Below are 25,979 nucleotides of genomic sequence, written 5' to 3'. Positions count from 1 at the left end.
AGGTGGCATAGTGGATAAAGCACTGTCCCTGGAGTCAGGAGCACCTGGGTTCAAATCCGGTCTCAGACACTTGATAATTACCTAGCTGTATGGCCTTGGGCAAGCCACTTAACCCCATTTGCCTTGCAAAAACATAAAAAAAATTATATTCAATGACTAGGTGGATTTTTTTTAGTTTTTTGGGGGGGTTAAGTGACTTGCCCAAGGTCACACAGCCAGGTAATTATTAAGTGTCTGAGGCTGGATTTGAACTCATGTTCTCCTGGCTCCAGTGCTGGTGCTCTATCCACTGCACCACTTACCTGCCCCTACTAGGTGGATTTTTAACATTTTTTGCCCAGCTCACTACACTGAATCTGACTTATTAAGCCTTACCCTAAAAACCTAAACAAGAATCTAGAAAATGTGCTAGAGCAAATTCTAATCAAGAAAGAAAAAATTACAATTAGTTGTTTTTCCCCCACATACAACAAATTTGAGGTGATAAAAAGAAAGATCTGTACACACAGGGACTGGGGCTGGCCAAGAATGAAACTCAATATCAGAGTAATCAACAGCCATGGGAGTGTTGGGGACACATTCCTGTGTCCAGGGATGTAAAGATGTTCACAATGGAACAGGCAATATCAGGGCAGAAAGAGGTCTCAGATGACCCCTGAATTAGCACTGTGAGAAGGAATGGGTGCCAATTCATAATTCTGTCATCTATTATTTTGATCACAGTTCTAGGAATGATTATGAGCAAGAGAGGATGGCAGCTTTGTACTGAAAAAGGAAAAAGTCCAAAAATGTAGACTCTGGCAATGTGCCCAAGAACAAGATGTAGACAAAGTTTCCATTTTCAATTCTGTACATGAATTTGCATGAAATGATCTGTCCAACATTTCAAGATCAAAGGGGAACCAGAGGAGCCAGCAGTTCAATTCCTTTGAACAGAGAATCTGTAAGTAGATAAACAAAGAGAGAGAATCCAATAGCAATCTACTGAAACCCAACCAAGAGAATCAAATTTGGTTCAGGGACTTGCTGAACTCTGACCAGAAGAGGAATGAATAGACCTCCCTTTGGATCATTCTATTGGTGAAGTGCTGACAATTTGCAGGTCCCAAGAATGAGCTATGACAATAGCAGAAGAATAGGAAAAGTCGATGACATCTTTCTACCACCCTCCATAATAAAGGAAGAAATTCAGACCTTAGTATACAATGTCATCAATTTCTGTAGACTGAAAAAAAAGATTTCCATACTCTTGTATGTCTCTTGTCTCCCTAACAATCTGACCAGATTTAGAAAAACAGAGACTTTATCTTCTTACATTCTTTCAAGTCCCTAGCAAAATTGTCATTCACTTGATAGCTTTTTCCTTTAGATGAACAAGTCAAAGGAAAAGGTTACTTTTGGATATACCAAGACAAAAAAATCAATGTTTTCCAGGAGTCACTGAACAACTCTTCGATTTTTCCAAAATTATGAAGGGTCAAACATGGGGAGCTTTTTAGGGGGAAAATATAAAACCTTTTACTTAGTAGTGGATGCTTTTCTTTTTTACACAAGTATTCTGCTATGCCTCAAGTTTTTGGAATTGCTTCCTCATCACCCATCATCATTGGGTCACAACAACTAGGAGATAGGAAGCATCTCATATTAAAGAGAAGATTCTTGATTGTCACATGCAGTGGTCTCAATGAAGGATGAATACATCCAAATTGGGGCCTGTGGAAAAATATAAAAAAATTCCCCTAATTTGCCTGAAATTTTATATCCTTGTGAAAACAACTCTGATTTTTTTTCCTCTTAATCAAGTATTTTTCCTCCAGTTGACAAAATGCTAACAGTTTTTTTCTTATTCTGAAGATATTGTGTTTTTGCAAACTCCAATCATACCCTTTATCACAATGCTAGTTTAGAAAACTCAGTATTCCCTTTAAATTCATTTAATCATTCCTGATAGTGATAAGGTTTTTTTCTAATATGAATTTTATGATGGAAAATAAGACTTTACCACATTGATTGCATTCATAAGATTTTGCTCCAGTGAGGTTTCTCTGATGTTTAACAAATGTGCTGTGGCATGAAAAAGTCATTGCACATTAATCATATTTATAAAGTTTCTCTTTTCATGTAAATTCTCTAATGAGATGGAACTTTCATAAAAAATCCTTTCCACATTGACTTCAATCATACGATTTCTCTCCAGTGGGTTCTGATGTTTAATAAAGAAAGGTCTTGTGTGAAAAAGTCTTTCCACATTGATCACATTCATTAGGTTTTCCTCCATAGTAGATTCTCTGATGTGCATTAAGTCGCTCTTTCCATGTAAAAACTTGTCCACATTGATTATATTCATAAGATTTCTCTCCAATGAAGATTGTCTGATATCTAACAAGATTGCCCTTGAATGAAAAAGTCTTTCCATATTGACTAAATCCATAAAGTTTTTCTCCAGTGTGAATTCTCTGGTGTGCTGTAATATGGTACCTTTTAATAAAAGTCTTTCCACATTGATTGCAGTCATAAGGTTACTTTCTAGTATGGAGTCTCTAATGTTCAGTAAGATGGAACTCCAAGTAAAAGCCTTTCCAAATTGTTTACATTCATAAGGTTTCTCTCCACTGGGGATTCTCTGATGTTCAACAAGAGTGTTCTTCACTGAAAAAGATTTTCCACATTGATCACATGCATAAAGTTTCTCTCTAGTGTAGATTCTCTGATATTTAAGAAGAATGCCCCTCAATAAGAAAACCTTTCCACATTGATTACATTCACAAGGTTTCTCTCCAATTTGGATTCTTGCATTTGTAGCACAGAATTCTCTACATATAAAGTCACAGGCACTGTCATTTATGATTCTTTCTTTGTATGTTTCTTTCACAGAAAGACTTATTTTTCCAATATTCTTCATTTCAAATCTAATCTCTTCTGGACAGCAGCTCCTCAGGTCTTTCTACTCCAACATCCATGGTCCTTCCCTTTGCTCAAAATAAGAGATCACATCTTGTCTGGGAACTGGAATCCCCACAGAGAGTAGGTTTCTGGGCATTCTCCAGCATGACCTCCTTGTTCAATTGCTTCTGACAAGGGTCCAAGAGGTTCCATTCCTTCCAGGTGAAGTCCACAGCCACATCCTTGAATGTCACTAACTCCTGAAGTGGAGGTCTGAGGCTCCCAGGGCCATTCCCTTGAATTCAGGATTCCTGGGACAAGCAAGCACTGAACTGGCTTCCAGAAGGCAGACTGATGTCAACTCCAAGGGAAGAAAGAAGAAAGAACTATCTTTCGCTTTATATTTCTCCCTCTCTGCCCCCTCCTTCCCTACTACTGTAGAAAGCATTACCATCTTCTAGTCACCTAAGCTCTCAACCTAGGAGTTATCCTGGAATCCTTACTACCTCACACTCTTCCCTCCCCCACCCTCATCCTTATCCAATCTGTTGCCAAGGTCTATTGATTTTTTTTCTGAAATATCACTTGTATAAGCCCTCTTCTCTCTTCTGACACTACTATTATAATAGTGTAAGTCTGCTGGTGAGTCTGTCTGCCTCAATTTTTTGCCTGCCTCAATTTTCTCCTTATTCCAATCCATCTTTCATTCAGAAAAAGTGATTGCAGGTCTGACCATGTCACTCCTATACTCAACAAATTACAGTGACTATCACCTCTGAATTCAAATATAAAATTTCTGGTATTCAAAGTCCTTTATAACCTAGTTCCCTCCTATCTTATTTATAGTCTTCTTTCACCTCACTCCCCACCATGTACTGTTTGATCTAATGACAGGGCCTCTTTGTTGTTCAAGGAACAAGACACTATTCATGTTTAACATGCTTGAGTGTTTGAACACTTTTCCGATTGAATTATAAAGGAGCAGTTTTATTGGGTTAATATCCTTAAAGGGTAGAATCTAGAATCAGTGAGAGATTTTTTGGCTTGGGAGCTTTAAGGTCTATGGAAAGAGAGAGAAATCATCTCTTTGGGGAAAGAGGATTAATCTCCTTTCCCTTCACCCATTGTCAGTCAATTAAAAAACATTAAGTGCTTACTATGTACCTATCATTGTAATATACACTCAAGAAAATAAATGAAAGCCAAAAAAAAACCCCACTATTCTCTTAGGAACTCATATTTTAATGGGAGAGACACAAATAACCTACATAGAGATGTGATAGGACTGCTGTTTCCAGGATATATACCTGCCACAGCATGAGGGAGCTTTATCTAAAAGAGGACAAAACTTCCCCCAGGACTTGATTTGCCTTTTTGATTAGCCCCAATTGCCTTAATACATCTTTCTAGTCTTAGGGGCACAAAAAGTCCCAGCCTTATGGAATCTAGGTCTCTGAGATTATCCTGCCTTATTGATCAGGCACATTTTCATATGGAGATGGGGGAAGGCTAAGAAACTAAGTATGACTACAGTTATCCTTTCCACATTTCTACTTTCTCCATTGCAGTATTGATATATTGAGGGTTTGGAATAAGAAATTAAATGGGAATTTTGGGGAAGTTTTGTGGAAGCTGTAGAAAACATGCTAAGATCAGCAGTCAGCATAAAGCCTATGATCAAATACTTAACTCAAGTTTATAAGGTACCCCACAAACCTCCCCCCCCTTTTTTCAAGGCAATGGGGTTAAGTGACTTGCCTAAGGTCACGCAGCTAGGTAATTATTAAGTGTCTGAGGCCGGATTTGAATTCAGGTCCTCCTGATACCTACTTTGCCACTTAGCTGCTTCAAAAAAAACCTTTTTCTTTTTGAGTGAAGGGGTAGCAAAAATTTTAAGGGGAATTTCCAGATGGAAGTGGTACTACCCCAATTATGCGGAAGGGATAACTGATATTCTTTTTGCATATCCTTGCTTGTGCATTCAATAACTTCCAAATACCTCATTTCATCCTAACATCAAACCTGAATTTAGATAGGATGTGCATTAGCATCTCTCCTTCAATAACAGTATAAATTGGAGCTAACTTCAAAGAGGAAAGACTAGTTTTTTAAAAAAAGTTATTTGTAGAAGGTAAGATTTTAACTGAGATGCAAAGAAAAGCAGCTAACTAGGAGGTAGTGGTAAGGAGGAGATCATTCCAGAAAAGGAGAATAGGCAATGAGAATTTGCAGTCAGGAGTAGTGTGCCTTGTGCAAGAAGAAACTAGACCTTAAAAGATTACAAAATACATGGAGTATAAGTATAATACATGGAGTAAAGTATAAGTACATGGAGTAAAGTATAAGAAGACTATAAACTATAAGAAGACTACAAAGGTAGGAAATGACCAGTTTGAGAAGGGTTAAAAACCCCAAAGAGAGAATTTTATGCTTAATCCTGGAGACAATAAGGTGTCCAGGGAGGTTACTGAATGGAGTAGGGTAGGGGACACATGGTTTATTACCACACTTTAATAAGACAACTATGAGTTGGACATTTTAATAGAATAAGGAGAGATTTGAAGCAAGATGACCAATGCAGAGGCTATTCTAATTGTACAGGAGGGAGTTGATGAAGCCCTGAACTAGGGCTGTGATAGTGTCAGAAAAAAAAAAAGCAAGCATACACTATTATATAAAATGCTATGGAAAGGTGGAATTGACAGCACACTAGATATGTATTAGAAAGGGAGGAGTGGAAAGATAGACATGACAGTTGAAAACTGGGATGAAAAGAGGATTCCACCAAAAATATTGGGCTTGGAGGTCCTGTAATTCTAAAGTTATGACTTGGTCTTCTGCTCCTACTTGTGTGCCTCATTATCAGTTTTATTGGGGAAAAAAATAGGGTCAAAGCATTTACTTTGATCTAATTCAGTTTACTGAATGATTATTAATCCTCATCCTCATAGTGGGAACTTTAGGAGTGAATACTCACAGAGTAAAGTCGTGATACCGAACAACCTTTGAGAAGTGTTAGGGTAACAATTTCAAAGTGGGTGCTTATAGGGAGAGGTATTTGATATAACAAAGACTTGGTGTTATCACTACGTTTATGAACATGTTTATTTATTTGTCAGTATGTCATTCCAGACTTCCTTTTTAAGTGGAAAAGGGAGAGGGGAAGGAATATGCGGTTAATAAAAGCCTTCTATGTTCCAGGAACTGTGCTAAGAACTTTATAAATATTATCTCGGGGACAATGAAATATAAAGGGAGAGAAAATAGGTGCACAAGGAGCAGTTGGAAATGTTGTGACTCGAGATCCCAATCTTTTATCAGAGAATTCTACATGCAGTTCACAGTTTTTAACTTTAAATCTTCTCCCCCGGAACAAAGCAGTAGCCAGATGAGGACGCTTTGCTTTGATTTTCTGGAACACATACCAACCAAGCTCTTCCCAGAACACAACAAAGAAGCACCGTGGACTGCCGGTGTTCTAACCCAAAGTGCTCGCTGCTGCGCTCGGCCTCGCTTCGGGGAGCAGAGGGCCGGTGGTGAACAGGGAGGAGGAGCCCCGGGGCCCCGAGTCACTGGGTCGGGCGAAGCCCCACCTCCTCCTCGGATCCGCCCTCTTCCTACCCAGAGCTTTCAACTGTGTCCAGCTCGGGGAGCCCGGGTCGTGGCCAGCGCGGCCAGATGAGCGGCGGTCCCGCGGCCCCTGGGCCTGGGGAGGGGAGCTTCAGTCCCTGACCGCCCGCTGCGCCCGCAGAGCCTGCATGCGAGCCGTCCCGCTCCGGGGCAGAGCCTCGGACTGCGCCTGCGAAGTGAGCCCGAGCTGGGCCCGGGGCAGCACCAGCGTGCGGAGCTGGAGAGCCGGCGGGTAAGGAAGCTGCGGACGAAGCTGGGGGACACGCCGCCGCTGGGCCCGGACCGAGCCACTTCGCTCGGACAGTCCGCTCGCTGGACAGAGCTTGATTAGGAACTGGAGGGAGATGGCGCTTTCTCCCGATCCTCGCCACGCCCTTGCGGGCTCCGGACTGGCTGGGTCCTATGCAGGGTGCTGCAGGGGGAGTGGGGGGCCCAGGGCACCGGGCTGTGGTATGTGCCAGAGGCTCATCCTGGTGTACAGGCGTGAGATTAGGGGCGAGCCTGGGACTTCCCCTTCAGAGGCGACGGGGCTGAGGAACCTAACGGTGAAAGAGGACCGCATCAAGGCTTACTGTCACTTAAGTTTGCAATAATGATGGTTGGGTGGAAAGAAAGTGGGAGGGGATTTCACATCGCTTTAAGGATGGCTCCTTCCTGGGGAGGAACACTGGAATGGGGAGGGATAATGTTTGGGGAAATGGGCTGCAACAGATTGCGTCTCCTGGAAAAAAAAAACCCAGCTGCTTTTGTACGAGTAACCCCTTCAGATGGAAATGACGCTAAGGCTGTTCCTCATTTTTGTTCTTTTAAAGGACTTGCTCCCGGAACTGCGGTGCTGGCTGCAAAGTTTTGTCTCCCTTTTCAGAGACTTAACAAAAGCCTAATCTCTTGCTTTGCTGGGGCTCTTGAGACCGGCTGCTGTGCGAGAGCCCTAGAGAGACCGACATAAGGTGAGGGGAGGGGAGAAAAGGGGGAGGGTTGAATCGAGTGATTGCAGACTTAGAGTTTCTTTGTCTTTTTAGCAAGTTGAGGGGTTGGGTAGGGGAAAAGAGTCTATTGTAACAATATATGAGTGATATTTCTTAATGGTAGTGGATTAATGTTGAAATTGTAGTGGCTGCTGACATGATGAAAAAGCGTCTGTTTTATCACAACTACGGACTCCTGACTGAGTTGTAAACAAACAACTTTTATTTTGATCTAGGAGCTGATTTGACTTTCTTGGGTATCAGAGAAGACTTCTAGCTTGGTAGAGTTCTGATATTCCTTCCCTTTTCTATCTAGCCATTATATTAAAAATAGCTATTAGCTATTAAAATAGACTAAGTTGGTATATGAAACTTCATTTTCTATTTTAAGTCATTTTATAAAACATTTTCAGGAGATATGGGATCAGCACACACCTTAGAGGTAATGACTAGGAGTGGAAGGAGAGAACAGAGGACAAAAATATACCATTTTTAATTACTGAGTAAAATCTTGAATCATCAGTTTTGAAAAACTGAAGTGTAATATGTTGCTGGAGGAAGGAAGATTTCATACTTTTATATGCTTAATTTATTTTCGGAGGCTTTAGAATTATCCTTTGGCCAAAGGACTGTATGATGAAAATGGTCACTGCTGAAAGAATTACTCTATTAAATTAATGGTCTGGTCTGAATCATTGTTACTGGACTTAAGTGCTGCTGAACCTCAATTAAGATAGAAATAAAATGATAAAGTCAATTGTTTATTTCTCTCTTTTAGCATTAAAAATTCTGAATTTAAACATTAAACAAAATTTGGATTTCTGTATATAGATTTTAGAACGAAACAATATTCTATAAATTAGGCTTTCCTTTTTAAAGTATATAAGAAATTCAACATAAAATTTACAAATTAAACTTCATAAAACAACTATTATATAAAAAATGCTTACTTCACTTGAAGTCATCTCTGTAGTAGCTGGTTGATGGAGTAGCTGAGATTGGAGTCAGGAAGATCCAAGTACAAATCTAGCCTCAGACACTTAGTGGTTATGTGACAAATCACTTTCTTTTTGCTACAATTTTATCATTTGTATCATGGGAACTGTAGTAATAGCACCTATGTTCCATCATTGTTATGAGAATCAAATGAGATAATAATTATAAAGCACTTAGCATAGTTTGACACATAAGCACCATATAATTGTTTATTATTGTTATTATTATTATTATTATTATAGATTATGAGAATTACTTGAGATACAACTCAATTATTGAATTTAAAACTTCAAACAAACTATACATTGCATTATATTACCGACAGAAATATTTTAGTCTGATTATTCTGAGAAGGAAACTCACTGTTGTACATAAGTTGAAGTAATATCACTGTTTAAGATCACACCTTACTTGTCTCTCAAATCCATCAGCATAACTTTATAAATATTTGCCTATTTCCATTTGTTAGTCTGAAGAACTATTTTGCCTGGCTTAGCTTAGATAGATTGATTTCTTATCTGCATTTGAGAACCTTAGGGGGAATTTTGATAGTTGAAACCGAATTCTGGTAAATATTGCCTTGAAATAGAATGTCTATGAAAACTCTTATGCCATTAAAGCAAAAAGATAGCAAGCTTATCAGGAAGTCTGATAATATCTATAATATCCAGTTAGGATTTGTCAGAATCCTAATTTGTATTGTTCATTAGCTATAGAAAACAAGGATTCTAATAGAGGTCAGGTCACCATATCCAAAAGAACAGATGCAGCAGCAAACAGACTATTGAGTGAATAGGAGTGTGCATTGTAGGCTTGGGAGAAAGGCAGTGCTAAGGTACAGAATTACTCTCCTTTTAGAGGAATTGTAAATAGGTTAATGGGGATGATCCTAGACTTCTTGGAGGGGATTCAAATGTAAGAAGCCTGGAAAGGTAGGATGAATCCAGGTTGTGAAGAGATTTAATGTCAACTCGCTAAGTTTATATTTGATTCCAGAAATGATACGGAAATACTGGAACTCATCGATTTGTGGAGATAGGGAAGTGAGGGCCATGATCACATATGCTTTACCCTTTATTTAAGCATTTTTAAGTTAGAAAAAAATTTCTTTTCTCTCCCTTCCAACTTCCCTAACATTGGAAAAAAGAAAAAGAAAACTTGTAGCAAATATGCATAGTGAAGCAAAATAAATTCTCACATTAACTATGTCAAAAATATGTCTCATTTTTCATCTTGAATCTTATCACTTCTTTGTTTAGGAGATGTGGGAGCATACTACAAACCAATACTTTAGAAACATCAACTTGGTAATTGAGTGGAAGATGGATTGGATCTGAAATAGGGTTATGGCTTAGTAAATGGAGAGAAGGGAACTATATGCCATATATTGTGATGGTAGAAGCAAGACTTAACATCAGATTGGTTATGTGATGTGAGTGTTAGTGAGGAAGCTAAGGATAACACTAAGATTTTCAGACTGGGAAGCTAGTGGTATCTTTTATAGTGCTATCTTCCTAAGGTCAAAGAGGTGGTAAAGTAAGATTTAAATTTTTTAAATTAATTAATTAATTTTGAATTTTACAATTTTCCCCCTAATCTTGCTTCACTCCCCCCACCTCCCACAGAAGGCAATCTGTTAGTCTTTACATTATTTCTGTGGTATACATTGATCTAAGTTGAATGTGATGAGAGAGAAATCATATCCTTAAGGAAAAAAATAAAGTATAAGGGATAGCACAATTACTTAATAAGATAATGGGTTTTTTGTTTATAAAAGAAAGATTTTATTTATTTTGAATTTTACAATTTTCCCCCTAATCTTGCTTCCCACCCCCCACAGGAGGCAGTCTGTTAATCTTTAAATTGATCTAAGTTGAATGTGATGAGAGAGAAATCATATCCTTAAGGAAAAAAAAATAAAGTAGCAAAATAGCAAAATTAAATAATAAGATTTTTTTTTTAAATTAAAGGTAATAGTTTTTGGTCTTTTTTCAAACTCCACGATTCTTCGTCTGGATACAGATGGTATTCTCCATTGCAGATATACCCAAACTGAATCTGATTGTTGCACTGATGGAATGAGCAAGTCCATTAAGGTTGATCATCACCCCCATGTTGTTGTTAGGGTATATGTAAAGTAAGATTTTTAAAAAGGGCTTGTGAGTTATTTTGTTCCATATTTTAGACTTTAAGAGGAGGAAAAAATAAAGAGAAAAATATATCATAGAAAAAATGAAGAATTGGGAGGAATTTAATATTTTCATTTAAATTATATATATATATGTATATATATGAAAAGTATACAAATGTCAGGCAAACATTTCTTAATCTCTTATGTTCTTACATAATGCTAAGCACTAGAGATAAAATATGAAAAAGAAAAGGATGATATAATTTTAAAAATTTATATTACTGTTTTCTGTTTCTTATACTCTCATATTCATTCCAATCATCCCTCCTTCTCTTTCTCCCAGAGAGCCATCCTATATGACAAAATGTATTTCTTTTTCAGAAAGGAAAAAAAATCAGCACAAAAATATATTGAGAAATTATGAAAATGTTCAATGTGTAACACCTGAGGACTTCCCACTTCCTTGAAGGGGTAAGTTTGGGGAGGAGTGTTTTCTCATAACTCTTCATTTAAGTCTTGCCTAATCTTTATGATTTTGTTACATTTTCTTTTGATTTTTATAGTTGTTAAAACTTGAAAAATAACAAATCAGAAAAATACAGCTAAACACAAAAGTAGATATTCTGAAAATCAAAGAAGAGAGAAAGAACTGAAAATAAAAGCACATTGAATTGATAGATGATTTTAGGAACTAATTTAAAAAAACCCCCAGTAAATTAGATAACTTTTTTTTTTAAGGAAAGGAAAAGCAAGTTACCACTGTCAAGGGATAAAAAGGACAACTTACAACAAATGAAGGTGTAAGTAAAGGAAATTATTAGAAACCATTTAATTCAATATTTTGCTAGAAAAAATAACTTAAATGAAATAAATGAATATTTACAAAAACATGAAAAACTTATATAATTAGAGTGAAAGATAATTTAAATCATATAGTATTAGAAAAAGAAATTGAAAGGCAAATGAACTACCAAAGAAAAACATCACTGGTCCAAATGGATTAAAATCGAATCTTATCAAACCTTCAAAGAAAAATTCATTCTAACATTATATAAATTGTTTGTAAAAATAGGGAAGGAGGGTATCCTATGGAAAACTTGCATATTTTATCCATCTCTGACAGAAAGGAGGGTAATATACTTTCTTTTAATAGAGCCTCTGCAGATATGATTGCTCAATGTTTTGATTAAAACCCTTAAGTCTTGCAAAAGCATTTTCTTTAGTATTCTTGTCTTTGTATAAATTGTTCTGGTTTCTTGTCTCTTCACTCTGCATTGATTTTTATTCTCCAATTTAAAATTCTCTGAATTAAATCTCTTATATAATAATCATTATATTTATATATAACAGCTTGTTCCCAGTTACCTGAGGCAATTTAAATACTCCTTTAGAATTTAGACTTTTTCCCTCTTCCTTGTCCCATTTTAATCTTCTTTTAAAATCACAAAGTTTATTTTGGTTTTGATTGTTCTTTTCATATATTATACATTCTTCCTAACTCCTGTTCCCAATTACAACTTGTTTTCTTACTGAATCCGACATATTTAAACACAAATTTTGTCTATTCTCCTTATTCTATTTCATATAAGAGTGAGGTTTGTCTTGTGCCAGTTCTCTCTTTTCTTCAATGTTTCTGTATTTTTCTTGCACACTTCAATTATGAAAAAAGAAAACTTTCTTTCTACTTCACTGTGTATTCCTCCTTTGACTATCCTTTCATTTTCTCTTTTCATTTCCTCAGATCTAAACCAATCCCACTCTACTTTTCTTATTTATCTCCCTCAATATTTTTAGATGTTAATATTTCAAGAAAGTTTTTCTTTTTTATTAGAATGTTAGCAATTTATATTAATGATCAGAGAAGCTAAATCTTTCACAGTTGATTGTCATTAAAACACTGATGTTAATGTATATGAAGTTTTTCTACTTCACTCACTTCATTTTATAGCAGTTGTCTTCTTATGTTTTTCTGAAACCACGCTCTTCATCATTTCTTATAGCACCAATCACCTTATCACAATCACATATTACAACTTGTTTAGTCATTCCCCAATTCATGAGCATTCCCTCAGTATTCCAGTTTTTTTTTTTGCTGCCACAAAAAGAACTGCTATATATTTTTGAACATAGGGATTCTTTTCCTTTTCCTTTGATCTCTTTAGGATACATACATATATATATATATATCCCCTCTTGCATTTGTCATTTTACTTTTCTATTATGTTAACCAATCTAATGATGGTATCTCAGAGTTGTTTTATTTTTTTATTTCTCTAATTATTAGTGATTTTATGAATTTTATATGACCATATAACTTTGTTTTCTTCTTCTGAAAACAACCTATTCATATTCTTTGACCATTTATCTTTTGGAAAATGGTGCTTATTTGTATAAATTCAACTCAATTTGCTATATATTTGAGAAACGAGACTTTTGTCAGAGAAAATTGCTAAATTCCCCCATCCGCCAATTTTGGCTGCACTAGTTTTGTGTGTACAAAATATTTTTATTTCATAAAATCAAATTGTTTATTTTTTAATATTTTTTATCTCTTATTTGTCATGCACTTTTAATTATATTTTTCCTCTTATCCCCTAATTTGCTTATTTTGTATACAGTGTGAGATGTTCTTTGCATATTCTTTGCCAGACTTGTTTCCAGTTTTCCCAATACTGTCAAAAAATGTGAAGAGTGTTTTGTAATTTTGTTCATATATTTTTATGCATCTTGGCAGATATTTTATTGACAAATAAATATTTGGCAAGTATTTTATGCTCTCTATGATTACTTTAAAAGGATTTTCTCTCTTATCATTGATAACATATAGAAATACTGGTTATTTTTGTGGGCTTATTTTACATCCCACAACTTTGTTAAAGTTGTTATTTGTTTCAGCTAGTTTTTTAAGTTGATTCTCTAGAATTCTTTCCGCATAATACCATATCATCTACAAAAGAAGGTAATATTTTTCTTTCATTGCTTATTCCTCTTCCTTCAATTTCTTTTTTTTTAGTCTTATTGCTGTTGCTAAATTTTCTAGTATGATTTTTTTTTTGTTTTTTTTTGCAGGGCAATGGGTGATTTGCCCAAGGTCACACAGCTAGGTAATTATTAAATGTCTGAGATTGGATATGAACTCAGGTCCTTCTGACTCCAAGGCCAGTACTATGCCACCTAGCTGCCCTCTAGTATGATTTTGATTAAAAATGAACATCTATGCTTCAGTGTGGTCTAATTGGAAAGGCTTCCAGGTTATTCTTATTACAAATAATTCTGACTCTTGATATATATAATATATATATGTCATTTTAAGATGAGTTCTATTGATTCTTCTGCCTTCTAGTACTTTAATTGAATGAGTGTTGTATTTTGACCAAAGTTTTTCTGAGTCTATTTATATAACCATATGATTTAAAATAGTTTTTATTATTGATATGATCAATTAAGCTTATATTGCTAATAAGCTAATAATTTAAGCCCTGCATTTGTAGAAATGCAACCTGGTTAATGTGTATGATCTTTGTGATATACTACTATAATCTCCTTGCTAGTAGTTTATTTAAAATTTTTGTATCACTATTCAATAGGAAAATTAATCTATAGCTTTCTTTGTTTTTGCTGCCCTGGTTTAGAAATCATAACCATATTTGTGTTATAAAAGGGGTTTGGCAGGACTCTTTTACCTATTTTTTCAAGCAGTTTATATAGCATTGCAATCAATTATTTTTTAATGTTTAGTAGAATTCATTTATAAAATACCTTTTTTAATAACAATAATACCTTTCTTTTGATATTCTATTTTTCTATTAATCTAGGCATTTCTTATTTTTTTAAATATTCTTCCATTTCACTTAAATTGTTGAATTTATTGACATATAACTAGGCAAAAGAACTACTAATAATTGCTTTGATTTCATCTCATTAGTGGTAATTCATCTGTATCATCTTAGATACTAGCGATTTGATTTTTTTACTCTTTTCATTTGAAAAATCATATTAAACAATGATTTCTCCATTTTATAGATTTTTTTCATAAAACTAACTCCTAGTTTTATTTAGTTATTCAATGATTTTCTTGCACTCAGTTTTATGAATCTCACCTTTAATTTTTAACATCTCTAATTTGGTGTTTACTTGGGAAATAAATTCTTTTGGCCTTAAAAAAAATTAAGGCAATGGGGTTAAGTGACTTCCCCTGGGTTATACATCTAGGCAATTATTTAGTGTCTGAGGCCAGATTTGAACTCAGTTACTGCTGACTCCAGGACTGGTGATCCATCCACTGCTCCACCTAGCTGCTCCCTTTTTAATTGTGTACCCAGTTCATTGGTCTGTTTTTTATTTTATTGATATAAGTACATAGAGATATAAATTTTCCTCTGATTTCTGTATTTACTGCATGCTATAGGCTTTGATATGTTTTCTTATTATTGTTATTCTCTTTAATGAAATTATTAATTGTTTTTATGTTTTATTCTCTAATTGACTCATTCTTTAAGAATAAATTATTTTGTCTTCTATTAATTTTTAATCTGTGTTTCCATGAATATACATTTTATTGCATTGTGATCTGCAAAGAATGCACTTAATAGTTCTGCTTTTCTTCATTTGGTTATAAAGTTTTCTTGCACTAACATATGATCAATATTTATAAAGCTAATGTAACACTAAGAAAAAGTTGTATTTATTTCTGTTCTCATTCAGTTCTCTCCAGATATCTATACTATCTCTCTTACCTAAGATTCTATTTACTTCCTTAATGTCTTATTTATTTTTGGTTGGATTTATCTAATTCTTAGAGGGAAAGTTACAGTTCCCCATTATTAATGTATTTCTTTCTATTTTCACTATAATTCATTTAACTTTTCCTTTAACAATTTAGATGCTACAGTGTTTGGTGTTTATAGATTTAATATTGATATTATTTCATTTTCTAAGGTAGCACTTATCAAAATGTAGTTTCCCTGTTTATCTCTTTTAGTTAAATCTGTTTTAGCTTTAACTTTGTCTGATGTCATGATTTGTGATTCTTCCTTTTTTACATCAGCTGAAGCATAATAAACTCTATTCTAGCCCTTTGTTTTAACTCTGTATGTATCTCATTTTTAAATGTATTTCTTATAAACATCAAATTGTCAGATTCTGATTTTTAACCCATTCTGCTATCGTTTTGTTTTGTTTTTCATTCAGGATTATATTCAATTTTGCTGGCTAAGTTATTCCTTGATTGCAAACCCAGCTCTTTTTCTCTTTGAAATATAATGTTTCAAGTCCTTAGGTTTCTAATATAGAAGCTGCCAGGTTTTGTGTTATCCTGATTGTAGTTACATAGTAAGTGAATTTTTTTTCCTTGAACTGGAAGCCTTCAAACTTGTCTATGCTGTTCCTTGTGAGTTCTCATCTTGTGATCACTTTTAAGTGATGATTGAAGAATTTTTTTTTTTCCTTTCTATTTTGCTCTCTTGTTTTAGATCTAAAGGGCAAATTTCCTTAATTTCTTATAATATCTATCTGAATTTTTTTTTAGGTTTTTGCAAGGCAAATGGGGTTAAGTGGCTTGCCCAAGGCCACACAGCTAGGTAATTATTAAGTGTCTGAGACTGGATTTGAACCCAGGTACTCCTGACTCCAGGTCTGGTGCTTTTATCCACTACGCCACCTAGCCGCCCTGAATTTTTTTAAATCATAACTTTCAGGTACTACAACAGTTCTTATATTGTTTCTCCTCAATCCATTCTGTACATTAGTTTTTTTCCTAATGAGATGTTTCAAATTCTCTTCTAATTTTTCATTATTTGATTGTGTTCTTATTTAAGTGTTTTGTAATATCATTAATTTCCCCTTGCACAATTCTAGTTTTGAAGGAATTGTTTTCTTCTTTTTTTAAATTTTTGGATCTCTTTTTCTAGGTGCTTGACTTTTTACTCATAATTTTCTTGATTTTTTTGGATTTCTCTTTTTTCCCTTAATTTTTCCTCAACTTCTATTATTTGATTTTTTAAAAGTCCCTTTTAAGTCCTTCCAAGAACTCTTTTTTTATAGGGTTTTTTTTTTGCAAGGCAAATGGGGTTAAGTGGCTTGCCCAAGGCCACACAGCTAGGTAATTATTAAGTGTCTGAGACTGGATTTGAACCCAGGTACTCCTGACTCCAGGGCTGGTGCTTTATCCACAGTGCCACCTAACCGCCCCCTTCCAAAAACTTTCTGTGAACTTTTGACCATTTGACTTTTTTATTCAAAGAAGGAGTGACTTTTTTTTTAACTTGGCTCTCTTTTTCTGAGTATCTTTCTAGATCTTCTCTGTCTTGTAGTTCTTTTTCCTTAACTTACTCATTATTATTTTAAATGGTTTATAATTATAATCAGATTCTAGTGTGGGGGATGATGGCTTAGGTTTCAGTTTTTTGATACTACTATTTTCTGAGCCTTGTTTGGGAACCTGACCATTTCTCTTTACCCCCGAGCTATGACTAGGGCCCTCAACCTTATTGGCACCTCAAATGTTTCTTGGTTCCTGTAATCCTTCTTACAGCTGTGATCTTCAGCTCATCCCATTGCCTTGGAACCAAAACCTAAGACTCTTCTCTCCTACAAGTGTCCATAACCAGCACAGTCCTTACCCCTTTGCTACAGCACCTACCAGGCTTGTGCTCATTTCTCTTCATTCACAGCTGAAGCCCAGGTCTGTGCCCCAGTCAGCACAACTGATCCTGGCATACCAAGATTGTAGATGGTCTTTCAATCTTCCCTTACTCATTTGTGTGTGAGATGAAAGTTCCAAAACTGTGACTGTTGCCTGACCCGGCTTCTCCCAGCACTTGTTTATTGATATATGCCTGAAGATATTTGTACTTCAATCTGGCCAAACCCCGGAGGTTAAGTCTTTCCTAAGATTCTCCCAGGTTGTTTTAGAATGGCTTCTGCTTTATCCTAACTTTTATTTCTGCCATTTAGAGTTCACATTGAAGTGTTATTTTATCATTTGTGGAAGAATTTTGGAGAGTAAGAGCTCAGTAACTCTTGTCTTATTCCGTCATCTTCCCATTATTCTTTATCTTTGTAAGGAATGCATAGCAAGTGAATCTATAGAATTATTTTGTGTACTTTGGTGGATTGATTCACAAATTCTGTTTGAATTTTTGTTAATTCTGGTAGAGAATAGTTTACAATTCTTTGGAGAATTGTCTATTCCTATCCTTTTACCACTTATCTATTGGATTTTGGTAGAGTATTATTTAAAAGTATTGTTGGTTTTTGAGGATTTTATTTTATATATGACAGTTTTGCTAAAGCTATTACTTGTCTCAATATGTTATGTGATTCCCTAGGTTTTCTAAGCAAACCATCTTGTAATAAGTAAATAATGATAATTACATCATTTACCTATAGTTATGCCTTTAATTTATCTCTTGGCTCATTGCCATCACTAGCATTTATAGATCTACATCAAATAATAGCAATAAGAATAGTATTCTTACTGAATAAGTTTCACTAGTGTTTACTATCTGTATATGATATTTTCTGTTTTAGATTTCTTTATTTAAAACTGTTCCTCTATGCTTTTAGTTTATTGAGATTTTGTCATAAATGAGTGTTGTGCTTTGTCAAAGGCTTTTTTTTTTGAGGCAATTGGGCATCTAGTACATGTTTGAGGCTCAATTTGAACTCAAGTCATCCTGACTCCATGGTTGCTACTCCATCCATTGTACCACAGTATCATTGTGCTTTGTCACAGACTTTTTCCCCTGCATAATAAAGATTATTGTATTTAGATTTTTTCTTTTTAGAGATTAATTTTGTTGATTGTATCCTTTTGTCAAACCATCCTTGTATCACTTATAAATCCACCCACTTTAGTCATGAAGAAGGATTTCATGAATGAAATTTGACAAAATTTTAGTTATAGTTTTTAAGATCTTTATTTATTAATAATATTGATTTATATTTCCCATTCTGTGCTTTACCTTTCATTGGTTTAAATATTAGGACAACTTTTGTTTCATAAAATGAGTGAAAGTAGAGTGTTTCTTAGTTTATCAAAATAATTTTTGAGGGTTTTGTACCAATTCTCCTTAAATGTTTTGATGTACTTATCTCTTTATTGGTCCCTTTACAGTTAGTTCTATTTCTAACATTGGATTATTTACAAATTTCATTTGTTCTAGTATTTTATGTCTTTGATAGTATTCATTTGTTTCTTTTGTGTTCCCAGTTTTGTTAGCATATAACTGTACTATGTAGGCTCTGAATAATTTTTAAAAATTTTATCTGCATAGTGTGATTTCCTCTTGTTTGTTTGTTATTGATTTGATTTACCTCCTCTTTTTAAAGTGGCTATGATATTTGTTTTTGCTTATTTTGTTATATCCATTTATTACTTATATGCATATTGTAGCCAATGTGTATATTATTTTCTCTACTTTTCTTATTTCATTTTACAAAATATAAGCCATATATTCCATGCTTCTCTATATCAGTCATATTTGTCATTTTTACTACACAGTAATATTTATTCTATCACATTCATAAATCAGTGTAATTAACCATTCCTCAAATAGATGATGAATCCTATGTTTGCCATCTTTTGTTACAATAAATGTCTATATAAATAAATTGGTATAAATGGGGGTATTCTTTTTATGAGCGACATACTTGAGGTATTTGTCTAGGAGTAGAAGCTCTGATTCAGAGGGTATGGGTATTTTATTTGCATAATATTGATGTTATTGTATGAATTGTTCTCCTGGTTTTGCACACTTCATATGAGTTTTGTCAGGTAACTTTCAAATTGTTCTTTTTTTTTATTTCCTTCAGCTTAATAGTATTTCATTCTATTCATATGCCATAATCAGCTCTTCTTCAATTTATGCTCATTGTTTTACTCTCTCTCTCTCTCTGTCTCTGTATGTGAACATGTACTTTATTACAATTGTTAATTATGTATATTCTTGTGTGTGTGTGTAATATCCTCTGAACTCATAGAATGAAGTAAACTACAAAATTATGCCACATTTATTAACAGTATAATAAACAATTAAACAAAGTCATAAATAATAATTATAATATAACAGTTGTGAGAAAGATAATAGTCAAATTAACCTTTAATCATTACTAAAACTGCTGGCTCCTCATTATTGAAAACATGGCAACACTGTTCATTTCCAGTATACTAGTTAAAGATTATTTTCATATCTTTTCAAGATAAAAGAAAAACCTAGTTCTTTCAGGAAGTAGGTTCTCTTAATCCTTTTATTTTTGTCTCTTTTCTACCATCACATTAAGCAATCTCTTCAGAATGTCAAGCAAACTCTTAAGATTCTATTGCTTTTTAAAGATAGAATTATAATATCAATCACTTCAGTGGAAAGACTATTGATAATGGTTTTATACCTGTACCTGTGTATATTTTCTTCCTAATAAGCTCCTTGAGGGAAACTTTATATCCCAAGAGACTAATTAATAATAATGTTGAAAAGAAAATTGTAATGTTATATAGTGCATCCGATGATGATTATGATTGTATTAGGATATTCTAAGGTGAAAACTAAAATATCCAATAATGTGTTTTTATTTCTTTTGTCATTTTTAGATAGGTACTGTGTGCTATGGGATGGATGAAGCAGAGCAGGATCAACATGAAGCTCGTCTCAAGGAGATGTTTGACAGTTTTGATGTCACTGGCACTGGGTTTCTGGGCCAAGAAGAATTGTCAGACCTCTGCCAGTTGCTGAACCTAGAAGAGGTGACTCCAGTGCTACATCAGGCACTGTTTCAGGACAACCTCTTAGGCAGGGTAAGATTTAAAAAGAGGTAAAGGATTAAAAGGGCTTTTTTGGGGGGGAGGGGGGTATAAATGTGGAAGGGAAAGTACTACATGTGGCAGCTTGTGAAAGAACTAGATGCATATGTTACTGGTTGTTAACACTGATGTTTATTTTCTTCATCTGTAAAAAGGTACCCCCCCCATAATACTTACTTCATAGGGTTGTTGTGAACATCAGATAAATGGAGGTAAACTACATGACAGAGCTTAAAGTTTAATATAAAAGTCAATATTTGTTGTTATTATCTTTCTTGTTATTGTTATGTTTACACTGAGTTGTACAATAGAGAAAAAGAAAAGGAAATTAACATTCTCCAAAATTAAACAAAAAGGAATCAGAGTAGACACCAAAATTTCTACCTTGATTTCTTTGTGAACTTTTATTAACTTCAGATTACTTAACTGGGCCTATATTTGTTAGTTTTGGAAACAAGATGTTCACTGAGAGGAGGAAATCATAAATCCTACTGATATGGAATTCTGTTTTCATTTGTAACATCCAACAAAGCTATTTCCTATGTGGATTATTTTTGTAGTAGAGTATAAATTAAATATCCATCCTATGTGATGAATATGGGAAAGTAGGCAAGGGCTATTTGACATAATGTTTCATTCAAAATGGGGAAAGATTTCTCTCATATATGCATACTAATGTTAACTAAATAATATGACTTAAGTCATAATTTTCCTATTGAGCAAGGTAATTGAGGCTATAGGTAGAGAGGGAAAGGTATTTCATCTCTTCTGGTTTTATCAGAGTATGAGTTAGGGGACTTTCAATCTTCTTTGACCTTCAGTTTTGATGTGTTCAAATCTATTTTAATGATTTTTTACAATTATCAAACATTTATATTTTCACCTCTTAACTTGTTGAGATAATGATTTTTAACAATATGATATAAATTGAGTTGAAGTTTTCATCAACTGAAACACTTTTTCTTTTTTTCTTCTCTCTCCTTCATGTTTTCTTTTCTTATTCAATGAAAAAAGTGACACAGTAACTCCAATTATTCATCAGTGAACAAGCATTTTAAAATGTTTACTATGTGCCAGGGACTACAATTGACCCCAAACAACCTAAGACAGCATAGACCAATTTGAAATTAATATATTGATTGTGACATTATCAGGAGCTTTGGCTTAATGTATATGTACTGCCAGTAGATCTTCATTTATAAAACAACAACCTAGGTAAATTCTCGTAAATTATTTGATTATTCTACATTCAAGTCTAAACTGACTTTTTAAAGATCATATTTGTTCACATGTGACCTCTTATCAAAATTCTAAAAATTCTAAAAAATAGCTTCACTTACCAAACCATTATTACCTTTATATCATGGTTTAGCAAACAATATTGTTAGTTCAGATGCTTTGGAGGAAAAAGGAATGTAGTTTCTTGAGTGACCTAGTAAAGACCTTGTGTCTTATGGTGCAGAAGTAGTGATATTAATGGTCTATATAAAATTAGCAGCTTCATTTATTGTATATTAAAATTTGGAACCAAAAATTCAGCTTTCTGTTTTTATAGGGAAGTTGTCTTAGTGTAAATGTGTAAATAGCTGTTGCAGTCATTTTATCCTTCATTTTTTTTTCCCCTGCAAGGCAATGGGGTTAAGTGGCTTGCCCAAGGCCACACAGCTAAGAAATTATTAAGTGTCTGAGGCTGGATTTGAACTGAGGTCCTCCTGACTCCAGGGCCAGTGCTCTACCCACTGCGCCACCTAGCCGCCCCTGTTGCAGTCATTTTAGATAATGTCAATGAATTAACAATTCATCATTCAGGTAATTTTATTATTAATAGTAATGATAATTCTATTTATATGGTGCTTTAGAGTTTTCAAAGTACTTTGAAAATATTTAATTTTATCCTATCTTAGGAAGTAGGTACTATTCTTTTTCCCACTTTAAAGGTTAGGATATTGAGACAGAATTAAATGACTTCCCAGGTCATGCAGCTATTAAGTGTCTGGGGCCAAATTTGAACTCAGGACTTCCTGATGCTAGAGCCAAATTCTAGGCATTGTGCAACTTAGCTACATAAAAATATCTAATATTTATCTAGTGCCTTAAGATTTGCAAATCACTTTACATAAGTCATTCCATTTAATCCTCAAAACAACCTATAGGATACTATTATTATGGTATTATGTAGTATATATTGTAGCACTATAGTATACTGAGGCCGAGGTTTGGACAACCAGGAAGTATCTAAAGCAGTATTTGAACTTATAGCATTGTGACTGTATCCACTAAACTAGCTAATACGATTTTCTGATAATTTGTTTTTGCTAGGCAATGGGGTTAAGTGACTTGCCCAAGGTCACACAGCTAGGTAATTATTAAGTATCTGAGGTTGAATTTGAATTCAGGTACTACTGACTCCAGGGCTGGTGCTCTATACACTGCACCTCTTATTTGCCCCCCTTCTGATAATTTGTAGTCATAAACTAAGGAAGCAGAATTACTGGCTGATTTGTTAAAAACTTGATACTTTAAGTTATTTGCTCTTTCCAATTGATATTTATATGTGAATAATAGATATATGTCCAATAACATGATATTTACCCAGATCTTGGTGATGAAAAGCAAATAGAACTGTACAATTATATTACAGTTTAATTTGTCATGTAAAGTAAGACAATCTTCAAATAACATTTGATACTTTCCAAGGAATTGTGTAATTCTAAACAGATGATCCCATAATCTTGACTTAGTATCTTAGCTTATATGATCTTTTTTTCTGTTTGTTTTAAAATTACCAGAAAAAAAAACTTGGTTGTGTGCAATGAGTAAAATATGATCTATGAAAATTTTATTACAGCATTGTTAATATCTGTTTTAACAGTGGTGTTAATATATCTTTGTTTTAATCCTATATTGTTGGTATAGGTAAGCTTCCATCTATTTGAAAAGTGTTTTATCAAATATGACAATATAAAGTTCTTTAGTTGACTTTCATGTCTTGCCAACACATATAGGAACTATAGAAACTCAACTAAAAGAAAATCCTCAAAGAGATTAGAATAATTGGAAAAGTCATAATTGCTCATGAGTAGACCAAACCAATATCAAAAATGAAAATTCTACCTAAATTAATTTCATAATTTGGTGATTTACCAATAAAACTACCAAAAGATTACTTTGAAGAATTAGAAAAATAATAACAAAATTCACCTGAGTATTGAAATGTCAAGATTCTCAAGGGAATTAATGGAAAAAAACTGAGAAGAGAGACTTCCTAGTTAAAGGACCAATAAAGTAACAGACTAAACATTTTCTCTGATCCTCACAACCTCTCAAAACTCAGCAAAATAGGAATCATGTAGGAGAGGTAAAGCATTTTTAGTACTTTCCATGATCTGTAACACCAAGAACCCAACCATGATAAAAGTTCCATGAACTAATGCTCAAGTCTCAGTTCATTTAATAGAATAAAGGAATGAAGGGACTAGATATACAGAACACTAACAGAAACTGATTAGAAGGGAAAACCAAAAATACCTGTAAAAGTACTTGTAAATTTTTAATCCCATGAGAATTACAAAGAATAAAGAAGTACTAAATAAGTATGAGGACCATAAACCAAAGAATGAAAGTTTAAGTTAAAAAAAGATAGTGAAGGAAAGAAATCCTTTCTAGTAAAAGATTCAGAAAATAAAAATTTTAAAATGAACAAAAAAAGTTAAGTGGAATAGAAAAAGGGGGATTACACTTGACTAAGTGAAAGTCAGTCTTTTTAGAAGGAAAGAATTAAATAACCAGATGAAAGTAACAAGAAAATACTAATAAACAAAACTTCAAAACCAGAGAAAGAGTCTCAAATGCAAAATGGGATCTGAGAGTAAGTAAAGGTAGTAATTGGGAACAGAGTAATTTATTTAAAGATTAAGCTAGCATATTGTTTATATTGTGGAAGGGGAAAAATAAGCTTAAAAAAACTCAGTATTAGAGACAAATTGAGGACAATATAAAAGTAACTCAGAACAAGAAAGAATGACAGGTGCATAAGAAAAGAAACTCATGTAATCTATTCCTTTCAAGAAAGACATTTTAAAAACAAATTCATACAAAGAGTAAAAATGAGGACCTGGAAAAAAATTATTATTTATCAAATGAATAAATAAATAAGAAGTTGTCATCATGCTAGTAGAGACAGCAAAAATAAACATTCAAAACATAAAAAGAGAAAACAAGCAAACCACATTCTACTGGAAAAGAATCATAGCCAACCAACATTAAATAGTATTTTATGCTTTAATTGCCTTTGCATCCAAATTCATAAAGTAAACATTAGCAGTAATACAATGTGGTAGGGAATTTCACTTTTGTCAGTTTTAGAGAAGTTCAATATAAAGATAAACAAATGAAAATATAGAACTGAATAAATTGTTGAAACTAGAACTGAAAAATTTAAAGCATTTTCTAAATGACAATGCCAAAAATACCTATTTCCTCAAGCACTACATGGAACTTCTACAAAAAAATGACTAGAGATATAGTAAACAAATATAAAAAGACAGAAATTGAAAATATGTCATTTACAGTTAATTTTTCAATAAAAATAATAATTGGTCCAGTGAGCACAAAATACAGGCTCAAATGGGTTAAATAAATAAATCATACAAACAATTTGTAATTATGTGAAAGAAAATGGTAATGATGAAGCAAAACAAATTTTCTTGGATGCAGCTGAAGCAATCCTTAAGAAAAAATCATATCTCTACAAACATCAATAAAATAGAAAGAAACAAGGAATTGAAATGAATTTTTAAAGAAATAGTAAACAAACATGCAAATCTAAAACAATTAAAAAAGGAGTTATTAAATATTCAAGTAGAAAAACTGGAAAATATTTTTATAGAAATGATAGAGCTAAAAGCCAGTTCTTTGACAAAGCTAATAAAATTGATAAACCTTTGGTCAATCTGGTTAAAAAAAAGAGGCTTGAAAATCAGATCAATACAATAACAAATAAACAAAGTGAAATCAAAACAAAACAAGAAGGAAGAAATTATAATGCACAATTATCTACTAAAAACCTGTAGATAAAAAATAGATGAATACCACCAAAAATATAAAATACAAACTGACAGTGACCAAAAATAGATCTTAAATAAGCCAATCTCAGGAAAGAAAATAGAATGAACATGAAACTAGAACCCAAGAAAAAGAAATTCATAGTCTTGATGAATTTACAGAATTCTGCATTCTTTTAAAGAATAATTCATATGATGAAATTATTAACAGTATGTGAGAAAGTAAGCCCCAAACAAAATCCTTTTTTAAAAAACAACTATAGCCCTAATACCAAAATTAGGGAAGGATAAAAAAAAGCTTTAGACCCATATCATTAATGAATATGTCTTCAAAAATGTATAACCTATATCAGATTGCTTTCTGTCTTAGGGAAGGGGAATGGAAGAGAAGAAAGGAGAAAAATTTGGAACTCAAAATCTTACAAAAATGAACGTTGAGGGAGTCAGGAGAACCTGAGTTCAAATCCGGCCTCAGACACTTAATCATTACCTACCTGTGTGACCTTGAG

General features: G+C 33.7%; 2 protein-coding genes across 2 annotated transcripts in view; both read left to right on the top strand.

Moving 5' to 3' along the window:
- The window catches only part of NIN (ninein), a 422,635-nt gene that overhangs the window by 242,568 nt on the left and 154,088 nt on the right, over positions 1–25,979 (top strand).
- The window catches only part of LOC141522510 (ninein-like), a 102,542-nt gene continuing 83,203 nt past the window's right edge, over positions 6,641–25,979 (top strand). The window contains exons 1-4 of the mRNA XM_074236003.1: positions 6,641–6,745; positions 7,326–7,463; positions 10,990–11,079; positions 20,198–20,401. Of these exons, the coding sequence (XP_074092104.1) occupies positions 20,219–20,401 (183 nt within the window). The 5' untranslated portion in view covers positions 6,641–6,745; positions 7,326–7,463; positions 10,990–11,079; positions 20,198–20,218. The remainder of the gene's footprint in view (positions 6,746–7,325; positions 7,464–10,989; positions 11,080–20,197; positions 20,402–25,979) is intronic.

Source organism: Macrotis lagotis, chromosome 4 (genome assembly GCF_037893015.1).
Source record: "Macrotis lagotis isolate mMagLag1 chromosome 4, bilby.v1.9.chrom.fasta, whole genome shotgun sequence".
In the NCBI taxonomy this organism is placed as follows: domain Eukaryota; kingdom Metazoa; phylum Chordata; class Mammalia; order Peramelemorphia; family Peramelidae; genus Macrotis; species Macrotis lagotis.
The sequence above is the reverse complement of the archived record's forward strand: the minus strand, read 5'-3'. Positions and strand labels throughout refer to the sequence as shown.